The following is a 22,705-nucleotide window of genomic DNA, read 5'->3' as shown; positions in this document are numbered from 1 at the left end:
TCAGCAGGGAAGGCCTGTCGCACCTGGGTAAGAGAAGAACACAATCCAACACAGGCCACACTAGGCCAGACCAGGCCCCAGCAAGCCAGGAGCAGGCCTGGGGCAACTGAATAGGTGGCAGCAGTGGCAGTTTCCAGACCTCTTAGCCCACAGATGGTAGGAGGATAGGACTATGGGTCAGAAGGAGATTTACAGGGGTCCCTTTGCTGGCACCAGGCAGAACTCTGTTGCATTGCCTATACTTGGATCTGGGTCGCAGCCCTGGGTCTTGGTCCCAGTGCAAGGAAGAGCACTAGCATAGCAGAGTTTGTCACCACAGGGGAGCAGGGACCCTGGTCACAGTTCCAGGGTTGAAAAGAGTGCTTGTGGTCACTCACAAACCAATACACAGTATAGGAGAGTAGTAAACACACCTCTCCCTAGATCAAAACACCTTGGAAGAGGCAAAAAACTTACAATCCCTAGAAGTACCTCTGAAAACAGCTGCACAAAAAAACCTAAAGCTTGGGACAGGGCCCCCTCCACTTGGGAAGCAGAACCTACTTTAGCATAGAGTTAAAAGTCAAGGAATAGTCTGGAAAATGAGCAAACAACAGAAAGAAAACCTGACCATAGAAAGTTACTATGGTAACAAGGAAGATCAAAACACACACTCAGAAGATAACAAAGTCAAAGATCCAGTATCTATGTCATTAAGGCAGAATTCATGACTTCAAAGATAACCATGAATATGCCTGAATGGTCCAGAATTGCAGGATATAAGGAATTCTCTAAGTAGAAGGCAGAGGAGTTATTTATTGAAACTCAAAAGTAGCAGACCCATGGACCAGTGTCCCCAATTCGACATCCTGGCAAGAACCTTCCAAAACCAGTATGCCCATCTCACAATAGTGACCAGGAAGCCACAGAAAAACATTATGGCAGCAAGCCAAGCCATACTAGTGCTTCCCCCCCACCAATGCCAGGGCCCTCCAGCAAGAAGACCACCCACTGGCCTCAAGCCCCTGCTCAGCACTCTCCAGTCTCCATGAGGGTCAGTTCTGCTTTTTTTGTAGCCCCTGCCGCCATCACTGCCACTTCCACCTCAATCTCCAAGCTGTGTTCCAGCTAGCTGACTGCTTCCTCTCTCCTTCAGCTCTTAACTGCTCTCACCAACTGCCTCACCAACTGCCTCTTAGCTCTGCTCCAACCATTCAGCAAGCTCCTCCCACCACAGGCTTCATGTCATCATGTGGACCAGAAGTCAGGCGCCTACCATTGGCTCCAGTCCAAGCCACTGCCCCCGGGACCCTGAAAGCCCCACCCACAAAGCCCAGTGAATGGGTGGGAAAGATCTTCCCATTCATTGATTGCCTTTACAGCATCCAAAGCCTCTAAGAAAAATATGAATTTATCTCAAGCCATAGAAGAGCTCAAAAAGGATTTTAAAAATCAATAAGAGAGGTAGAGGAAAATTTGGGAAAAGAAAAGAGAGTGATATGAGAAAATCATGAAAAAAAGTCAACAGCTTGGTAAAGGAGACACACAAAAAATACTGAAGAAAATAACACTTTAAAAAACAGAATATGCCAAATTGTAAAAGAACCAAAAAAACCAATGAAGAGAAGAATGTCTTGAAAAGCAGAATTGGCCAAATGCGGGGGAAAGGTGCAAAAACTTACTGAAGAAAATAATTCCTTAAAAGTCAGAACTGGGCAAGTGGAAGCTTATGGCTTTATGAGACATGAAGAAACAATCAAAATGAAAAGAATGAAAAAGTCAAAGAAAACGTAAAATATCTCATTGGAAAAACAACGGACGTGGAAAATAGATCCAGGAGAGATAATTTAAGAAATATTGGACTACCTGAAAGTCATGCTCAAAAAAGAGCCCAGACATCATCTTTCAAGAAATTATCAAGGCGTGGAGCCAAGATGGAGCAGTAAAAGCAAGGACTTGCTTGAGCTCTCCCCCAAACCCCTCCAAATACCTGTAAAAAATAACTCTCAACAAATTCTAGAGCTACAGAACCCACAAAATGACAGTGAAACAAATCTCCAGCCCAAGACAACATGGAAGGTGGACAGGAAAGGTCCATACCACAGGGCTGGGAGCAGAGTACAGTCTAGCATGGGCTGCGCCAGCACAGACGGGGCTGGAGCAGGCCTCAAGGTCTGAATCACTGGCAGTCGTGGCAGTTTCCAGACTTCAAAACCCACAAACACCAAAGACAATGTAGAAGGTCAGTGGGAAAACTCCTTCAGACCTAGGTGAAAGAGGAGCCCAGTTGGGCCCCAGCCCTAGGGCAGCAGAAGTGGCAGCAATGGTGGCAGCAGCAGCAGTAGCGGCTGTTTCCAGAGCTCCAGGCCCACAGGCAGTGGGGGAACCAAGCAGCTGATCAGAGGGGAAGTGCAGGGATCTCTTTGTTGGCACAGAGGCAGGATTCTCTTGCTTTGCCCTGCTTGGATCTGGGTTGCAGTCCTGGGGGGCAGTCCTGGGGTGAGCAGGAGCACTGGCATGGCAGAGCTTGTGGGGGCTGTAGAGAGGGAATCCTCCTCACAGTTCCAAGGCAGAAAAGAGTGCTTGAAGTCACTCACAGACCAGAACACAGGCCAGGAGAGGAGTAAACACCTCTCTTGATCATACCACCTTAGAAGAACTGAAAATTTACAAGTGCTAGAAGTAACTCTGAAAACAGATGCACAAAACTGCTGAAGCTTGGGACAGTGCACTCTCCAGTCTGGAAGCAGAGTCCTACCTTTACAAAGAGTTCAAAAGTCAAGTAATTGACTGGGAAAATGAGCAAACAGCACAAAAAAAACCCTCAGACTAAAGAAATTATCAAGGAAAACTGCCCTGATATTCTAGAACCAGAGGGTAAAATAGAAATGGAAAGAATCCACCAATTACCCTGAAAGAGATCCCAAAAGGAAATCTCCCAGGAATATTATAGCAAAATTCCAAACCTCTCAGATCAAGGAGAAAATACTGCAAGCAGCCAAAAAGAAACAATTCAAATATTGTGGAACCATAGTCAGGATAACAAAATTTAGCAGCTTATACATTAAAGGATTGGAGGGCTTGGAATATGATATTCCAGAGGGCAAAAGAGTTAGGATTACAACCAAGAATCACGTATCCAGCAAAACTAAGTATAATCCTTCAAAGGGAACATTCAGTGAAATAGAGGACTTTCAAGCATTCTTGATGAAAAGAACAGAGCTAAATAGAAAAACTGACTTTCAAATACAAGATGCAAAAGAAGCATAAAAAGGTAAACAGGAAAGGGAAATCATAAGGGACTTAATAATGTTAAGATGTTTATATTCCTACATGGGAAAATGATATGTATAACTCCTAAGAACTTTCTCATTGTTAGGACAGTTAGAAGGAGTATACATAGATAGAAAGCAGAAGTGTGAGTTGAATGTGATAGTATGATTGTCTAAAAAAAAATAAAATTAAGGAATGAGAAAGAAGAATACATGTGGAAAAAGGGAAAGGAAGAGGTAAACAAGATAAATTATCTGACATAAAAGAGACCTGAAAGAAATTTTACAGTACAAGGGAACTGGGGAAAGTGGGGAGGTGAACACATGAACCTTATTCTTATTGGAATTGGCTCATAGACAGAATAGTATATGTCTGGGCATAGAAATCTATCTTACCATACAGGAAAGTAGGAAGGGAAGGGGATAAGAGAAGGGGGAGGAGAGCTGATAGGATAGAGGGCAGCTTGAGGGAGGCAAAAGTCAGAAGCAAAGCACTTTTGAGAATGGACACGGTAAAGGAAGAGGGAGAGTAGGATAAAAGGGGGAAATAGGATGAACAGAAGTGCATAGTTGGTAATTGTGAAAAAATGTTTTTTACAGTGAGTTTCTCTGATGAAGACTTCATTTCTCAAACATGTAGAAAGCTGAGTCAAATTTACAGAAATAAGAGCCGTTCCTCAATTAATAAATGATCAAAGGATATGAACAGGCAGTTTTTAGATAAAGTAATATAATCATATAAAAATGCTCTAAATCACTATTGATGAGAGAAATACAAATTAAAATAACACTGAGCTACTACCTCACACCTGTCAGATTGACTAATTTGACAGAGAAGGAGAATGACAAATTTTGGAGGTGATACGGGAAAATTAAAACACAAATGTACCATCGGTGAAGTTGTACACTGATTCAACCATTCTGTAGAGCAACTTGGAACTATGCCCAAAGGGCTATAAAACCCTGCATACCTTTTAACCAAGCAATACCGCTACTAGGTCTATATCCCAAAGAGTTAAAAAACAAAAAGGAAAAGAACCTATGTACAAAAATATTTATAGCACCTCTTTTCATCGTGTCAAAGAATTGGAAACTGAAGGAATATCCATCAATTGGGGAATGACTGAACAAGTTATTGTATATGATTGTGATGGAATACTGTTGTACTTTAAGAAATGATGAGCAAGATCCTCTCAGAAAAACCTGGAAAGACTTGCATGAACTGATGCTGAGTGAAGTGAACAGAACCGGGAGAATATTGTACACAGTAACAACAGTGATCCAAGACAATTCTGTAGGACTTATGGTGGAAGGTTCTGTCCATCTCCAGAGAAGGCACTGGTAGAACCTGAACACAGATCAAAGATACTTTTTCTTTATTTTTCTTGGGGTTTTTTTTTTGTCTTGTTTTCTTTCACAGAACGACTTACATAAAAATGTGTTTTGCATGACTACACATATATAACCTATGTCAAATTGCTTGCCTTCTAAATGAAGGGTGGGAGGGGAGAGAGAGAATTTGTAACTCAAAATTTGAAGGAAAAAAAGAATGTTGAAACTGTTTTTTACATGTAACTGGGAAAAAATAAAATATTAAATAATATTTTTTAAACAAAGAACCTCAGGTCAATGTAGCATCATCGAAAGAACACTGAAATTTGAGGGCTCACCAAAATAAGGTGGGGTTTCTAACTCAACTCTTACAACCCTGAATGTTTTCTCTTTCTGAGATGGGGGGTGGGGTCTCAGTTCTAGTGTAACACTAAATCTGGAGTACTATGGTGGAGGACTCTTCAGTAACCTCAAGAGTTTTCCCTTTCTGGGGAGACCTCAACTCTAGAGTACATACTTTAAATGTAGAGGACTAAAATTCTGAATTCACAAAGAATCAGTTCAGATGAGAAGGAAAAGTAGAAGTCATCTAAAGTGGCCAATGTAACTGCAGAAAATGAATCAAATTTTAGATTTTATAAAACATGTATAGAGGAGATGGAATTGAGGCCAGGTAATGAAGGATGAATACAAAATCATGGCATGGCTCCATAAGAATAGTGTGAGGTGTGTTGAATCTCAAAATGAGCTGAAGCCAGTGAAGAACATGAAAGAAAATAAAAATAGCCTTTTTTTTTTCAAAGCTATAACTGGCGAATCAAAGAAGCCTAACATTTGCTTCTCAGGGTGAATGGGACACTAATTATAGACAATGGAGAGGAAGCAGAGCTGCTCGACTTCTTTCGATTTTGTTTTCCATGCCAAAGCAAACGATCTTTGGACTGGAAAGAACAAAGCAAACATGGATAAATACAAGTTGATGTCCAAAATAAATCAGGAGAACACATCTTCCTGCCCTTGGGAGATTCCTATCATCAAGCCCAAGTGAACTACATCCCAAGGGACCCACAGAGCTCGCAGATGTGGTTACTGAGCCATCATCAGTAATTTCAGAAAGATTGAAGATAATGGGAGAGAAGTACCACAGGATAGAAGTAGGTAAATGTCCTAATTTTCAGAAAAGAAAGGAAAGTCTGCAAAACCACAGGCCAATAAGCTTGACTTGGATTCCTGGCAGAATTCTATAACACATTAATAAGAGGATGGTAAATTGACCACTTAAAATGGAAGTGGTGGTGATCTCAAAAAACCAACAGAGTTTCATCAAGGAGAGGTTCCATGCTACCCTAAACTCATTAAATGACCTCAGGCAAGTCAATTTCTCTGGACCTGAACGTCCTCCTCAACGATTAATCAGTGTGAATTTATTAAGGACCTATTATGTGCCAGGCACTGTTCTAGGAGCTAGAGATACAAACATAAAAGTGAGAAAGCTCCTGTCCTTAAGGAGTTTATAATCTATCTAACTTGGGGTGATACAATACGCTCACAAACAAGGAAATACTAAATACATATGAAATAAATAAATAATGATTGAGGAGAGGCACTAACTACTGGGGTAATCAAAAAGGCCTATTGAAGGAAGTAGCATTTAAAATGTGAGGAAGGACACGATTCCAGGCATAGAACAGGCTCCGCAGAGGTAGAGAGGAGAAAGATAGGACGTCATCAAAAGGGAACAGAGAGTAGCTGCTTACAGCATAGAGTGTGTGAGAAGAGGAAATAGTACGGCATCAATCTGAAAACATTGGCTCAAACCAGTTTGTTGCTGTTGTCATTGTCATTGTAGTAGTTGTTGGGCTGTTGTTCAGTTGTGTCTGACTCTTTGTGACCCCATTTGAGGTTTTCTTGGCAGAGATACTGCAGTGGTTCGCCATTTCCTTCTCCAGCTCATTTTACAGATGAGGAAACTGAGGCAAACAGGGTTAAGTGACTTGCCCAGGGTCACACAGGTAGCAAGTGTCTGAGGCCAGATCTGAACTCAGGGAGATGAGTTTTCCTGACTCCAGGCCGGTCTCTCTATCCACTGTCCCACCTAGTTCCCTGAGCCAGCTTGTTAAGGGTTCTAATGTAAAACCCAGGCATTTGAACCACTGAAGCTTCATTAACAATACAAATCAGTACTTTAGGAATACCAATTTGACAGCTGTATGGAGGATGCACTGGGGAAAAAAAAAAAAAGAATGGACACAGGAAGACAAATGAAGAGACTATTACAATAGCTCCAGAAGGTCTGTAGGCAACCATAAAGAACCAACAGACGAGGGAAGTCTAAAAATTAGGGCGAGAGAGGGAGATGATCAAACGCAAGCCTCTGGAGGAGACAGAAGGGAATGAGACGGAGAGCGTAAGCAGAGAGGCTGGAGTTATGGAAGAGAAGGGAGCAGAAATGGCGAGATGGGAAATGATGCTGAGAACTTTTGAAATGTGGAACTGGGCAGTTGAGTCAGCTCGCTGCAGTTGGCCTCAATTATTTTGCTCTGTAAAACATATTTCTCCCAGAACCTAGTCCAGCGTTCTACACCCCCATTCTCTGGAAAATAGTAGGTGCTAAATAAACCCTTGAAATAAATATTAATAAATAAATAGACATTCATATTTTTTATTCATTCAATAAGCCTTTATTAAGTACCTGTTTACATGCCAGGGATTGTACTAGACTCTGGAGATACAAAGACAAAAACAAAACTATCCCTACCTTTCAAGGAGCTTATAAGAAAACAGCACATGTACATAGTTATAAATAAAATGCAAAACAAATACAAAATAATTTTCCTGGGAAGGGAGCTATGAAATGGAGGAATCATGACAGGTTTCTTGTAGGAGATACCTACTGAGCTGAGCTTTGAAGGAAACTACAGAAATTTGGAAGGAAAGGTGAAAAGGAAATACATTCCAGGCACTGAGGGACAACCAGCAAAAAGTCATGGAGACATGAGACGGAAGGTCATGTATAGAGAAGTACAAACAGGCCAGGCCAGGCCAGGGCATGGAGGATAATGTATAAGTAGTTCAAGACATTGTAAAATGCTTTAAATGCTAAACAAGAGATCACATTTTATTCTGGAGGCAAGAGAGAACTCACCAGAGTTTCTTGAGTAGTAGAATGACATGATTGAAACTGTGCTTTAGAAATATAAATTTGGCCGCTGTGTAGAGTATTAAGTGGAGGAACAGAAGACAGGAAACCAATTAGAAAGCTATTGCAGCAACCTAAAAGAGAGATGTTGAGGTTCTAAACTGGGGTGATGGGTATGCGATTAGAGGGAAGGGGACATGAGATATTGTAGAAATAGAATGTGATAGATGCTCTGGGGATAGAATTTACAATATTTGGTGGAAGATTAGATATGTAGATGAGGGAAGAATGAAGAATAGGTTGCAAATATGGGTAAATGGAATAATGGTGGTGGCCTTAAGTTAACAGAAATAGGGAAGCTAAGGATGATCAGTGAGTTCTGGGGAGAAAGTTAATAGGTTTTGGTTTAGATTGTTAAGTTTAAGATACTTCCAGGGCATGCAGTTGGTGATGTCTAATGGTCAGTCAATAAGCATATATTGTATGCTTATTTTATATGCCAGGCACTGTGCTAAGTACTGGGGATACAAAGAGGCAAAGGCAGAAAGAAAGTATTAGTTCAAAGATCTTAGAAAACATGGATAGACTTGCACAAGATAATGAAGAGTGAAATGAGCAGGACCAAGAGAATGTTGTATACAGTAATAATATTGTTTTAATAACAACTTTCAGTGACTGTCATTTTGATGATTATAAATACCCAAATTCACTACAAAGAACCTATGAGGGAAGATGCTATCTGCATACAGAGAAAGAACTGATAAACAGAAGTATTTATAGAATGGTTTTACATATATACATATTTGTGTCTAATGGTAGCCATCTCTGGGGTGAGGGGAGAAGGGAAGAAAAAAAGGGGGAAAAAAGAAAGTTACAAGATAACTTTATTATATATTTAAAAGGAATAGTAAGTTGTACATAATAGACTTGCAGTTTCATGTGCAATTTTTTTTCTATCCTATTATGTTATGGAAATGTTTGCTTTATTTCTTAAGTTCAGAATAAAACTAATTAATTTTTTTAAGTCTCTACCCTGAAGAAGATCACATTCCAATAGGGGAGACACCATGTTAAAATTAGGCACACACATACAAAATAGATCATATGAGCAGTAGCAGCTGGGGGACCAGGATGGTTGGTAATAAGGGCTTGAAGATCAGGAAAGAGACTGGTCCTGGATATATTCAGGAAAGAGACTGGTCCTGGATATATATATATATATATATACATATATATATATATATATGTATGTATATATATATATATGTGTATATATATATGTATATCTGGGAGTCATCTGCCTAGAGGTGAAAAGTGAATGCATGTGAATTTATGATATCACTGAGAGAGTGAAAAGAACAGAGCTCAGGACAGACCCTTGGGCTGTGACCATGCATAGATTTCATGGGACAGAGATAATGATCCAGCAAAGACTGACAGGTAGCCGCAAGATAGTTAAGAGAACCAGGAAAGAGCGGAGCCAGGAAACCCAAGGGATGAGGGAGTGTCTATGAGGAAAGAGGGAAGCCAAGGGCATCAAATGGTACAGAGAAGTCAATAAAGATGGGAACAACAAAAAGGACAGTCACAGGGGCAGCTAGGTGGCGCAGTGAGTAGAGCACTGGCCCTGGAGTCAGGAGGACCTGAGTTCAAATTCAACCTCAGACACCACCTGATACATTTACTAGCTGTGTGACCTTGGGCAAGTCACTTAACCCCAACTGCCCTGCCTTCCCCCCTCAAAAAAAAAAAGGGCAGTTCCTGGTAATCTTAATAATCAGAAGCCACATGGCAAGAGGCTAAGACAGCGTGAAGTAAATAGAGACAATGAGTGTAGACAGCTTTTTCTAGGAGTTGAGTTATAAAAGGGGGGAAAACTATGAGATGGTAGGTTTGTTGTCCGTTTTTAAATGAGAGGATTGGACTAGATAATATCTGAAGACATTTGCAGTTCTGACATCATATACTCTGTGTCAAGCTCTGGAATACTATTCTAGATTGTCATCAGGCACAATGGAAAAAGAGCTGAGCTAAGACAATATTTACATCCAGATCCCACTTCCAAAAAGGGACAAATTCCATAGGCAAATTACTTAACTGAGGTTTCTCTCAAGCCCCAGTTTTATTGATTGCAAAATGGGGGAAATAGTATTTGCCATACTCACCAGAATTAAATCCTATTAAAAAAACATTAAATTCCTACTATATCCTAGGCCCTAGAGATACAAAAATGAAGTAAGACCTTTCCTCAAAAAGCTTACATTCCACTAGATGGGATACCATACATATAAAAATAAGCATGAGATAGAGAGTGATGGCAGTGTATGGAGAACAATGATTTGGGTACCTGAAGGAAGACAAAACAAGGGCCCCTAAACCTTGTCCCTACAATCTTGATAGGCAAAGCTCCCAAAGATAATTTATATGGACCCAGACTAGTAAAAAGGGGCATGAAAGGAGTTGAAAAAATATACTAAACTCAAGTCAAATTGAAGAATTGGCACAGATTCACAATTTGGGCAAAAAAATAAGAGTTCAAAAAACAATCTAAATTGCTAAATTGTTAAACCTAATCTGGGTTTTTGTCAGTCAGATGGATGAAGATGTGGATCTGATTCACCAAAAAAAAAAAAAAAGTTGGAATAGCTCCTAAGGCTATGGGCTAATAGAACTGAAACATCTACACTCTGGAGAAGAGAAAATATGGTGGCTACAATTTGGCAAAAGCACACAGATATCAGCAGTGGTGAATAGCAAAAAGATCTGCAGAGGCCAAGTTAGTGCAGCTCAGCAAATACACCCAAAGACAACTATGCAGTGAGAAAGAGAGAAGTAAGTTTGGCTTGGATGGTAGCCCAGCTGAAAACAACTACAGCTTGCCAATAAATGGGAAAATTATTTAGTTTTTGGAGACAGATAGGTTCCCACTGGGACATAGCCCTAAGTGTCACTTTCCCTATATATGGGCCCCTGCCCATGTATGTTCCCTGGTCGAACATGGTCTCTCTCCCATATGTCTCCTGGCCACCCGTGTTCCATCTTCCATTCACGGTATATGAATCTATGAGAAAGGATACTCCTCTGTATATGGTTTATTTTCCTTTTCATTTAATTAAATACCTTTTACATCGAACTAATGTTTCCTCTAATTGTCCTGATAAAAGAGAGATAAGAAACAGGGGCTAGTAAATTGTGGTTTTCAATTGAAGTTGAACCTAGCTTTCAAGGGGGGTCATATATTTGAGGAGAATGGGCTGTAGGCTAAATGAGAAAAAGAAAGATCCTGACAAAGTGTTCTAAGAATATTTGAGAAAAGACAGAATACTTTTAGCTGGGTTCAGGGAAAGCTGCAGAGAGGAGGTTGTATCTAAGCTGAACTCCAAAAAAAAAAGATAGTGAAAGGAGAGGAGGAAGAAGGTTACTCTAGGAATGGAGCATGGTCTGTGCAAAGGCACTGAGGTGGGAGGCAGCATATTAAGTTCAGTGAGCAGTGAGCAGTACAATTTGGCTGAAACAAGGTACATGGAAGGTAATAATGTGAAATAAATCCATAAAAATGGGTTGGAGCTAGATTGGGAAGGATCTTAAATGCTAAGCTAAGGAGTCTGTATTTTAACCTATAGGCAGTGGGGAGACACAAAGTTTCTGGGTCAGGACAATAAACATGGTAAAACCTGTGCTTTAAGAAGATTATTTTGGTAGCTATGTGAAGGATGAATTGGACAAGAAAACAAATGGAGACAGGGAGAGCAATTAAGAGACTTTTACAATAATCAAGTCAGGAAGTGATAAGCACTTGAACTAGGGTGGTAGCTATGTAAGGAAAGAGTAGAGAGGAAAACCGAAAAATTGTTAGGGAGGTAAAATCCATAAGACTTGAGGAAATATAGATGGGGAGTGGGGTTCGGGAAGGGGATGGTGTAAAGAGAAAAGTCAAAGATAACTCCAAAGTTTTGAACCTAGGTGACTAGGATAATGGTGGCGCCATCAATAGGAGGTTTGGGGAAGAAGATGATGGATTTGAACATGACACTTTTGAGGTGCTGACAGGACACCCACAAAGAGGTATGTATGCGATACTGGCATTTATGTAGGTCTGGAGTTTAGGAGAGAGATTATATCTGAATATTTAAATTTGAGACTCATTTACAAAGAGGTGATAATTGGACGATGGGACTGATGAGATCATCCAGGAAGAGAGCATAGGATGAGAAGAAGGCCTAGGACAGAGCTTTGGGAAGCATCCATATTTAGAAGACAGAAAATGACTAATGAGCAAACAAAGGAGATAGACAAGGAGCAATCACAGAAGTAGAAAGAAAACCAGGAAGGAGCAGTGTAAAGAGAAAGAACTATGGAGTCTGTGCGCAGATTAAGGCAAACTATTTGCTCTCTCTTTTTTTTTTTCTCCTTTTTGTTTTGGTTTTGTTTCTTCTTTCTCATGATTCATTCCATTGGTCATAATTCTTCTTTACAACTTGACTATTGTGTAAATAAGTTTAATGCGAAGATCTATGTAGAAGACATATTGGGTTCCATGCCATCCTGGGGGGGGGAAGGGAGAGGGGAGGGAGGGGAAAAATATCTGGAACTCAAAAACATGCAGAACTGAGTGTTGTAAACTAAAAATAAATCTTAATTAAAAAAAGTAAGTCAGGAGAAAAGATGTAAGAGGAAGAAGGACTGGGTGGCAGTCAGTGGCAAAAGCTCCAAAGCCACTCAAGGACAATGAGGACTCCAAATAGGTTACCAGATTTAGCATTTAGGAGGTTACTTGTAACCCTGAAAGATCACTCTAGTGGAGTGCTGATTTCAAAACCAGATTGAAAAGGGATTGAGAAATGGATGGTAAGGGAAAGGAGGCAGAAAGGAGGAGATCCTCTTTCTAGGAGTTCAGCAATAAAAGGGAGGAAAGGTATAAGACACCATTTAAGGGGTTGTCAAGGTGAAATGAAGGGGTTTTTAAAGATGGGGGAGACCTAAGCATGTGTGTGGGCAGTGGGGAAGAAGTCAGGAAGAGAGAGAGGAAGGGAATAAACATTTAAATAACACCTACTATGTGCTGAGTGCTTTTTCCAAATATTATTTCATTCAATCACAAGTAGGTAAGAAAACACAGAAGAAAGAGAGCAATAAAGCATACTCCAAGAGGGTCCAAGAGAGGATTGGATCAGAGGCACAAATAGAGGGGGTGGCTTTGACAAAGGGAAGGACCACCTGGTGCTCTGAGACTGGTGGAAGGGAAGAGAGGATGAATGAAGATAGAGAGGTTTTGAGGACTGTTATGAGAATCAAGTGAGATGACGCATATAGAACATATTGGAGATCTTATGAATGTCAACTGTCAAATCATTGAAAGATTTCTACCACCCCTAACTCTATGCTCTACATCCTGAAGGCCCATTTAGCTCTAACATTCTATGTTCTAGGTCTCATTCCAGCTCTGGCCTCTCATGTTCTTAAAACTTCTCTCTGGGCTGAGATGACTCTGATTCCATTAGGAGAAAGGGAAGGAAAATCAGAAGTGAGAGGAAAGGAAAAAGAGAGGCCAAAAATAAAAATAGGAAGAAACCATAGGAAGTCAAATTGGTGCTTGCTTCCCCTCCCCCCACTCCAGTTCTGAACTAGCCTGTTCATTTCTGGAAGCTTACTTAAAGTGCCACTGGCTCCAGGAAGAATCCCCACTAGACCTCATTACCTGGGTCTTCATGCAAGTTGGGACTGCAGGTCAAGTCCAATGTAAATTAGGCCAAAGGAAATGCATTAGGACATTGTCTTTGGCCTTGACCTCATAAGACAGCATGATATAAATGGATAGAGTCCTGCTTTAGGTATCAGAAAGCCTAGGATAAAGTCCTGATTCTGGAAAGTCATGTGACCTTGGGGGGATTATTGAATGTTTGGGGTCTCAGTTTCCCCTTCTGTAAAATAAGAGTCATACTGGATGTACTCTAAATGTTAGAATTTTCTAACATTTGATGTGTCTGGGATCTGTTTTCTTTCACATAAGGGTATGCAGGGGTCCAGGAGCTCTGAGTTCAAGAGGAAAGTAGGATGTGATCAGGTAAGAGGTGATGGAGCTTCTCCTGAGTCCATGGTCCCAAGGTCATATTTAAAAGGCAACTAGGTGACTCAGTGGATAGAGCACCAGACCTGAGTTCATATCTGGCCTCTGACACTATGTGACCATGGACAACTTAATCTCTGTCGAAATTCCCTCATCTGTAAAACAGGGATAATATTAGCAGCTGCCTCCTAGGGCTGTTGTGAGGACCAAATGAGATACTATTTATAAAGCACTCAGCACAGTGCCCAGCCCAAAGCAGACATTATATAAATATTGGGGGTTTTCTTCTTAATTTTTTATTTCCATCATGACACTTGGCATCCTTCCACGGAATGCAGCAGCTTAGAATCCTTTTCTTCACTCATTTTATCTTCCAGAGGAGATAATCAGGAGGGGAAGCGATGTGTAATGTGGTGCCACCGAAATCAGTCACTGCCATCCATCTAATTAGTACAGGCTCCACCCCCACTCCTAGGACCTGAAAAGTGGCTGTCTGGTGTCCAAGACAGAGGCCTAAATATCCTTACCCATATAAAGTTCCTTCCCCAACCTGGAATGCTGTCCCCTCCCCCCCACAAGAAAAGGCCCAGCTTTCATCCCAGGAGTCAACCTAGCCCAACCACACAATTTAGCACCTTGTTATAAACTGTCTTGGATTGTTCCCTAATTACTGAATGTGTGTAAATGAAACTGTGAGTTTCTTAATAGCAGGGAACAGAAAATTTTAGGACTAGAAGGAACTTAAGCAGTACCAGTTGCTGAAAGACAACCAAGGAGATGGAGTCAAAACCAATCTGTAAGTCAACAAACATTTATTAAGCATCTATTATGCCCCAAGAACCCAGCTAAACACTGAGGATAGAGGAAGGCAAGAAAGGGTCCACTGTCATGGAGCTCAGAATTTAGTGAGGGAAACCACAACAACCCTATACGGGGATAAATAAGAGACAATCTAGAGTTAAGAGGGGGTGGGAAGGGTTTCCTGTAAAAGATGGGATTTTAGTTGGGACTCAAAGGAAGCCAGGGAGGTCAGTAGTTGGAGCACAGGAGGAAAAGCATCCCAAGCATAAGGAACAGCCTGAGAAAATGCCCAGATCCAAGAAATGGAGTCTTATTTGTGGACCATCCAGGAAGCCAGTGTCACTGGATGGAAAAGCAGACAGCGGGGAGTAAGGGTGTAAGAAGGCTGGGAAGGGAGGGGGAGATAGATTATGAAGGGCTTTGAATGCCAAACAGGACATTTTGTATTTGATCCTGAAGACAACAGGGAGCCACTGGAGTTAATGGAGAAGGAGATGGGTGGGTGGACAGTCAGATATGTACTTTAGGCTGAATGGAGTAGGGAGAGACTTGAGACAGGCAGACCCATCAGCAGACTATTGCAATAGTTTGAGCATGAGATGATGAGGGCCCATGCCAGAGTGGCAGCAGTGTCAGAGGAGGAAAGGCAGCGTATTCAAGAGATTTTGCAAAGTTGAATTCAACGGCTTGGACGCAGAGGGTGAGGGATAGTGAAGAGTTGAGGACGACCTCTAGATTTTGAGCTTAAAGGACTAGGAGATTGGTATTTCCCTCTATAGTAATAGGTAAGGTAGAAGGAAGGAGGGTATAAGGGGAAAGATAGTGAGCTCCATTTCCAACATGTTGAATTTAAGATGTCTACCAGATATCCATTTCAAAAGGCGGTTGGAGATGTGAGATTGGAGGTTAGCAGAGACTTTGGGGCAAGATAGGTAGATGTGGGGACAGCTAAATGGAGCAGAGAATATTGCACCATGCCCAGAATCAGGAAGAGCTGAGTTCAAATGTGGCCTCAGACACTTATTAGCTGTGTGATCCTGGGCAAGTCACGTAATCCTGTTTGCTTCAGTTTCCTCATATGTAGGATGAGCTAGAGAAGGAAATGGCAAACTACTCCAGTATCTTTGCCAAGAAAATCCCAAATGGGGCCACAAAGAGTCAGACACTACTGAAACTACTGAACAACTACAAGAAGATTGGATTATCAACAGTATTGGACAAGGTCATTAAATCCATGGGAGCTGATGAGATTATCAAGGGAAGTAGCATAGAAAGAGAAGAGGCCCCAGGACAGGACCCTGAGGGATTCCTGTGGTTAGAGAACTGGCTCTGGATAAGGATCCAGCACAAGAGATAGAGAAAGAGCCAAGAGAGTCTAGAATTTAACGTTTAGCTCACTCATTCACAGAATCTCTTGAGTTAGAAGGGAGCTCAGATGTCACCTCATTCGACCCCTTCCGGAATCAGAATCAGCTTACTATTGTATACTCTCTAAATCTGTTTGATTTGTCGATTTCTTAAGCAGTGATCTAAAGCCCTCTAGAGGCCTATTGGCTACAGACATTGTTTTTATTATCGGTTAGTGTTCTGTCCCAAATGGGGTCACGAAGAATCAGACACAACTGAAAAAGAACTGAACAACAACTGACCGAGGAAGGGAGTCTGGTGAGCTGATGGGAGAATAACAGAGGCAAGTGGATGGGGTAGGATGAGATGGGCTGGGTAATTAGAGGGCATGCGAAAAAGAAGCCCTTTCTGGAGCTAAATGGACTAGTTTGTATTTCATCATCGATCAAGGGCAAAGAGTTCCAGAGATGAATGGATTAACTTCCTCCAGAGACTTAATTAAGGTCGTGGAACCATAGGAACAGAGTTAGAGAGCTAGAAGGGGCCCTTAGAGCTCACCTACTTCAATCCCTTCATTATACAGATGGGAAGGTCACACAGACAGTAAGTAGGAAAGGTGTACTTCAAGAAGAGGAACGTAGGGTAGTCTGTATCAGATTGCACACCATCTTGGGGAGGGAGTGGGAAATTTAGGACTCAAAACCTTATAAAAGTGAAGGTTGAAAATTAAAAATAAATAAATATTTTTTTAAAAAAGAAAGTACAATTTAAGGGGCAGCTAGGTGGCTCAATGAGTAAAGCACCGGCCCTGGAGTCAGGAGGACCTGAGTTCATGTCCGACTTCAGATACTTGACACACTTACTAGCTGTGTGACCTTGGGCAAGTCACTTAACCCCAATTGCCCTGCCTTCCTCCCTCAAAAATAAATAAATAAAGTTTTAAAATACGAAAACAAGGCATATGTTGTCAGTTATAAAAAGAAAAAAAGAAGAAGGAATGTACTTGCTTATACATGTATATCCAATTGCTTGCCCATCATGGGGAGAGAGGAGAAGAAGGAAAGGAGAAAAACACATTACTCAAAATGTTTCAAAAAATGAATGCTGAAAATTGTCTTTATCTGTAATTAAAAAAAATACTATTATTAAAATAAAATACTATTAAATTTTAAAAAAGGAATGTCCTCCTGCCTCAGTGGGATTTGAGGAAATCCAGCTTACTAAAAGCAGCCAGTACTAATTTTTCCTAATGAGCAAAAGGTAGAAATAATATAAAAACTTATTTACATAGTTCTTTGTAGGCTTCAGAATCACAGAACTGAAAGGAACTTTAAGAGGCATCTAGTCCTTACTCCAATAGTGAAGAACAATGGATTTTACAGTAGGAAGACCTGGGCTTGAATCCCAGCTCTACTGCATGCCACACAATCTTGGCAAGTGACCTCTCCTCTCCAGGTCTGTTTTCCTCATCTATAGAATGAGGAAACTGGGCTAGATGACCAAGGTCTAAATCCTCTGCTCACTCCACAACAGGAGTGCCCCACCATCTCTATTGGAAGATCAACAGCTCCTGGGACAGTTCACTCCACTGCTGGTCAGCTCTATTTATTAAGGAGTTTTTCATGTATTGAGCAGAAGTTGGCCTTTCTGCCAATTTCCCAGCATTGTGGAGAGAGCTCTGGATTTGTCACCAGGAGCTCCCAGCTCTGCCTTGCACTACACTGGTGATCTCACCTCTTTTCTTCTCTGTAAAATGAAGGGAATTAATTAATAATAATAGCTAGCATTTATATAATGCCCACCCTGTGCTAAGCACTATGCTAAGCACTTTACAGATGTTATCTCATCTGATCTTCCCATCAAACCTGCAAGGAAGGTACTGTTATCCCCATTTTACCAATGAGAAAACTGAGGCAAACACAGGTTAAGTGACTTGCCCAAGGTCACACAGCTACTATCTGAGGTCAAGTTTGAACTCAGGTCTTCCTGACTCCGAGCCCACTGCTCTACCCACAGCACCTTATCCATTAGCTACCTCTTGAGTAGAAATAAGGCCTTTTCCATCTCTAAATCCAATGATACAATTTAATAGTATAGTGGGTTTTTTTATAGTTAACACACTACTGAATATATCTTTAGATAGCCCTTTCCTTTAGTGGCACTTTCAATAGTCACTAAACTTGTCTAGTGCAGTATGGGGGCAGGGGGATGTTGGCATATGGACATTTAAAGCAGGTTCCTGTGGGTTTTCAGCACAAATTTATCATATACAAAGATGTAGGTCATTTTTGTCTTCAGTTGTAGCATACAAAATAACTTGTTCTCTTAATGAAAAAGAAAAAGTTGCGACTGTTTTGTTGACATTATGAATGCTTCTAAGTAATCTTAATTTTTAAAAAATTTAAATAAAATCCTATGATCCCATAGCCACTGTATTCATTCATTCCTTTATTTCTACAAACATTTGAGAGAGTTGTTGTGGAGTTGCTTCAGTCATGTCCGACTCTTCATGACCCCACTTGGGATTTTCTTGGCAGAGACATCAGAGTGGTTTGCCATTTCCTTCTCCAGCTCATTTGATAGATAAGGAAACTGAGGCAAACGAGGTTAAGTGACTTGCTCAGTATCGCACAGCTAGGGCAGATTTGGACTTCAGGTCCCATGCTCTATCCCCTGCGCCACCTAGCTGCTCACCTGAGAGAGGCGCAAACATGAATAAGACGTAGCCATGACTCTCAAGGAGCTCACAGCTTAATGGGGGGAACAAAGTATCTGCATGAATCAAGAAAGCAAACAAGCATTTATTAAACACCTGCTGTATGTCGGACACTGTGAATAAGGCCATAAAAAGAGCACCAAGTGCTGTGAGCTCAGAATGAGTGGCTGGGTGTGGGGAGTGGCAATAGATCAGGAAAAGCTTCCTGTGGGAGGTGGTACCTGAGTTGAGCCTCGAAGAATAGGTAGAAATTCAACAGATGGAAAGGGTGTGGAGGGATTCTAGGCGCAAGATGAGCATAGAGAAGATGGCACTTAGTCACAGGAAAATCCTTGCTGAGTGATTAGTGAAAGTATGGTGCAAGGCTCAGTGCTAGGTCCTGAAACCTTTTTTTTTATCTTGGGAGAATTAACAGGTAAGAGGGAGAGGCACTCCCTGGGAAAGGTGGGGCTGAGATGGGAGGCATCTCTCTCTCCCTCTCTCTCCACCCCCTTTCTCAGGGCGGGTGCTAGTCTCCTGAAGTAAAACTTCTGTGTTTTCATCTATTTACCCAGGCCCCTGAGGAACTCTTGTCTCAGCTTCTGCAGGACAGAAGTCCCCTGCCCTCTCCCCTGGGGTTGGGAGTAGGTATACAGCTTCTGTGCTCAAGCTCATTCTAGAACCAGACCATCTCTTCTTCCTCTTCTTCCCTCTCCCTTACCTCTTCTTTCTTTTCCCTGTCTCCCTCTTCCCCATCCTTTCCTTCCTCCCCATCAACCTCCTCCTCCCAACTAACTCTGCTCCTCCCTTCTCCCTTCCCCCCCTCCTCTTTTGACACCCTCACCTCTCCTTCCTACCCCTTCCTAGAGCATTCCTAGGGCTTGTGAACACATAAATATATTTAGAGACAGTGGTGAAGGACAGAATCTGGAGGCAGATGATCTAGGTTCAAAACCTTCCCTCTCCTACTTGCTACCTTGGGTGACCATGGTCAAGTCATAGCTCTCTGAGCCTCAGTTTCTTCCACTGTCAAATGGGGGATAATAATATTTGTTCCATTTACCTGGAAAGACTATTAAGAGAAAAGGCTGCCCCATCAGTCACTCAGTCAGTCAATAAACATTTGTTAAGCACCTCCAACGTGCCAGGCACTGCACTAATGAAGAGGGTTTGGGGTGAGGGGTGCTCAACACCCCAAAGTACCGACACACCGGGTCCTGACGAAAGAATTCGACTCAAGCTTTCTCAGCCAAGGGAAAAGACAGTTTATTAAGAGTTAGCCACATAGGCCTGCCCCAAGAGATCCCACCCCTTGTGACGCCTGTAAGGAAAGCGGGCCAGATCAATCTGAGCTAGATTGGATCTGACCACCTTCATGGAGGCAAGATGGAGATTATATACACAAAGATTGTGGGAGGGATTGAGGGGTGGTCTGGGGTGACCAGAGGAGGGGTTTAGGGAGGGACTTGAGGAGGAGTCTAAGGAGGAGCTTGAAGGGACTGGGATGAGGTCAGACTCCAGGGTGGGAAATAGCTGAAGGCTACGTGGAACTGACAGACAATAGAGGGCTAGGGTAACAGAGCTAGGGTATAGATAATTTGATCAGGATTAAGGATGGGAAACAGGATTTAGGGTGGGAAACAGCTGGACAATAGAGGGCTGGGCAAGGTAGGCATTTGGGCCTAATGATTATAGCCTCAGGCCAAGGCCAGATGGAGGAGAGTTCAAGGGTTCAAGGGGTTACCAGAGACTGTGCCCTCATCACTAAGAGTCTGCTAAGTAGAACCCAGACTCCTGGATGCTGAACCTGGAGTTCTTTCATCTGAATGGTAAAGAGTCCTCTACTAATTGGGAAATTGTATTCTTAGTTGAAGGAAGATTCATTTAACTTTTACCTACTCTTCCAAGCATCCAACAAACATATGTGGTTCGCTGAGGTCTTTGCTGTTTACGGGGAGAAATACAAAGTATATACAAAGATCAGACACTGAATACAGTAACATCAGGCCAGTAGATGGCGCAGTGGATAGAGGGCCAGGCCTGGAATCAGGAAGACCCGACTTCAAATCTGACCTCGGACACTAACTGTGTGACTCTGGGCAGGTCATGAAGAGTCTGAAACAACTGAACAAAAACAAAAGATTTGATCTTTGGCCCCAGCCCCAGCATTCAAAAAATTCACAGGGTAGATGGAAAATAAACAGGAATACGTATCTGATCTGTTGTCAAGTCCTGTCTAGTTTACCTTCCCAACACCTCTCACACGTACCCATTCTCTCCTCCGAAGTGCAATCCCTTATCATCTCATCCTGAGCTATTGAAATAACCCCCTTTTTACTCTCCCTGCTCCCCTTTCTCCACTCTAGTCCTTCCTCCACTCAGCTATTAAAGTGATCTTCCTAAACTCCAGGTGTAACCGTGTCACTCCCTTATTCAGTATACTCCAAAGGCTCCCTATTGCCTCCATGATCAAAAATAAAATCTTGTTTGGCTTTTAAAGTCCGTCATACCCTGCCCTCTTCCTACCTTTCCAGTCATGTTAGTCCCCTCCACATATGCCATGTATGATCCATTAGCATTGGCCTCCATACTGTTCTTCACACAAGAAGTTCCAGGCATTTTCACTGGCTGTCTTTCATTCCTGAAATTCCCAGTTCTTTCTGCCTCCTGGCTTCCTTCAAGCCTCAGATAAAATCCCACCTTCTGCAAGAAGCCTTTGCTGGTCTCCCATAATACCAGTGCCTCCCCTCTGTTGATTATATCCTGTATATAATTTGCACATATAATTTGAATGTGTCTCTTTCCTCGTTGTGGGCTCTGAAGGAAAGGACAATTTGTGCCTTTCTTTGTACTCCCGGTGTGCTTAGTGCCTGACACATAATCGGTGCTTGATAAATGCTTTTCAACTTAGATATCCTACCTAAAAAGTTCATTAAATATATGCAAAAGTCATAGAGGATGGGGGAGCTGTGTTTGGGGCTCAAAGTGAGGTTCAAAGGGGATCAGGATTTTAATTGTGAGGGAATGGCAGGAGAGAAAACTTGAAGGGAAAAAAACTTTTTGATTGATTTTAGAAAAGTACTTGAGCGAGTTCAAAAAGCCTCTAGAAGGGTGAGAGAGACCCCAGAAATAAAGAGACACATCCCATTCTGGAACAATGGCAAAGCTGATTTTCCTTGATTCCTTAAGTGGAGGTGGGGAAAGATATGCTTTCTTCAATGATTCTTGTACATACGTCAGGGGAAGGGAGGAAGGTGGGGGTCATGCTGTCTCCTCTCTGGTTCTCATTTTGAGATAGTCGAGATTCACCTCAAATAGCCTGACAGAAGGAGCTAGGATTGGCGTTATGCTTGTGCTCCCCTTCCCCGGCTCTGGATTTTTCCATAATTATCACCTCATTTCAACGGTTTACTGCATTATGAGCATAATGAGTGGAGACACAGTCACTACATCTATTAAGGCCAGGATCCCATTTGATAAGAATCCCCCGAATCACCCACAGAAATATTCTTTATGAAGAGGAGAGTAAATGCACGCTGCGTCTGAGCTGTAGGTCTAGTTCAATGGGCTCATTTTATAAATGGGGCCATAATCAGAGAATGCCCGAGCTCTCCTAAGCCGCTTCCAGCTCTGACAGCCTGTGATCCTGGGATGCTCCCCCGGATGGCGAGGGATGCAGCAGCCAGCCCACCTCGGCCATCAGCGCCCCAGAGCTGGCCACGACACTGAGACTACTTTCAGAGACCCACCAGGGGGCGCCGGGAGGTCCGAGCGCCCGCGGGCGTTTCCCACACGGAGGGCATTGGGTGGGACACCGCACGCGGCCCAGGGCGGGAGGGGGCGGGGCTCCGGCCGGAACGCCGCGGCGGAGGCGAGGACAGCGCGGTGCCGGCCGGAGCGGTTTGGACGGCGCACCGGGGGCAAGATGGCGGAGCGGCAGGAGGCACTGAGGGAGTTCGTGGCGGTGACCGGGGCTGAGGAGGACCGGGCCCGCTTCTTCCTCGAGTCGGCCGGATGGGACCTGCAGGTAGCAGCGGGGCCGGCGCGAGCGAGCGAACGGGCGGGCGGGCGGG

At 42.5% G+C, this 22,705-nt stretch overlaps 1 protein-coding gene across 1 annotated transcript in view; it reads left to right on the top strand.

Annotated features, from left to right (window-relative positions):
- Positions 1-22,511: 22,511 nt before the first annotated feature.
- Positions 22,512-22,705, top strand: part of NSFL1C (NSFL1 cofactor) — a 36,893-nt gene continuing 36,699 nt past the window's right edge. Inside the window, exon 1 of the mRNA XM_036752797.1 lies at positions 22,512-22,659. Within this exon, the coding sequence (XP_036608692.1) occupies positions 22,558-22,659 (102 nt within the window). The 5' untranslated portion in view covers positions 22,512-22,557. The remainder of the gene's footprint in view (positions 22,660-22,705) is intronic.

Source organism: Trichosurus vulpecula, chromosome 3, assembly GCF_011100635.1.
Source record: "Trichosurus vulpecula isolate mTriVul1 chromosome 3, mTriVul1.pri, whole genome shotgun sequence".
NCBI classification, from domain to species: Eukaryota; Metazoa; Chordata; class Mammalia; order Diprotodontia; family Phalangeridae; genus Trichosurus; species Trichosurus vulpecula.
The sequence above is the reverse complement of the archived record's forward strand: the minus strand, read 5'-3'. Positions and strand labels throughout refer to the sequence as shown.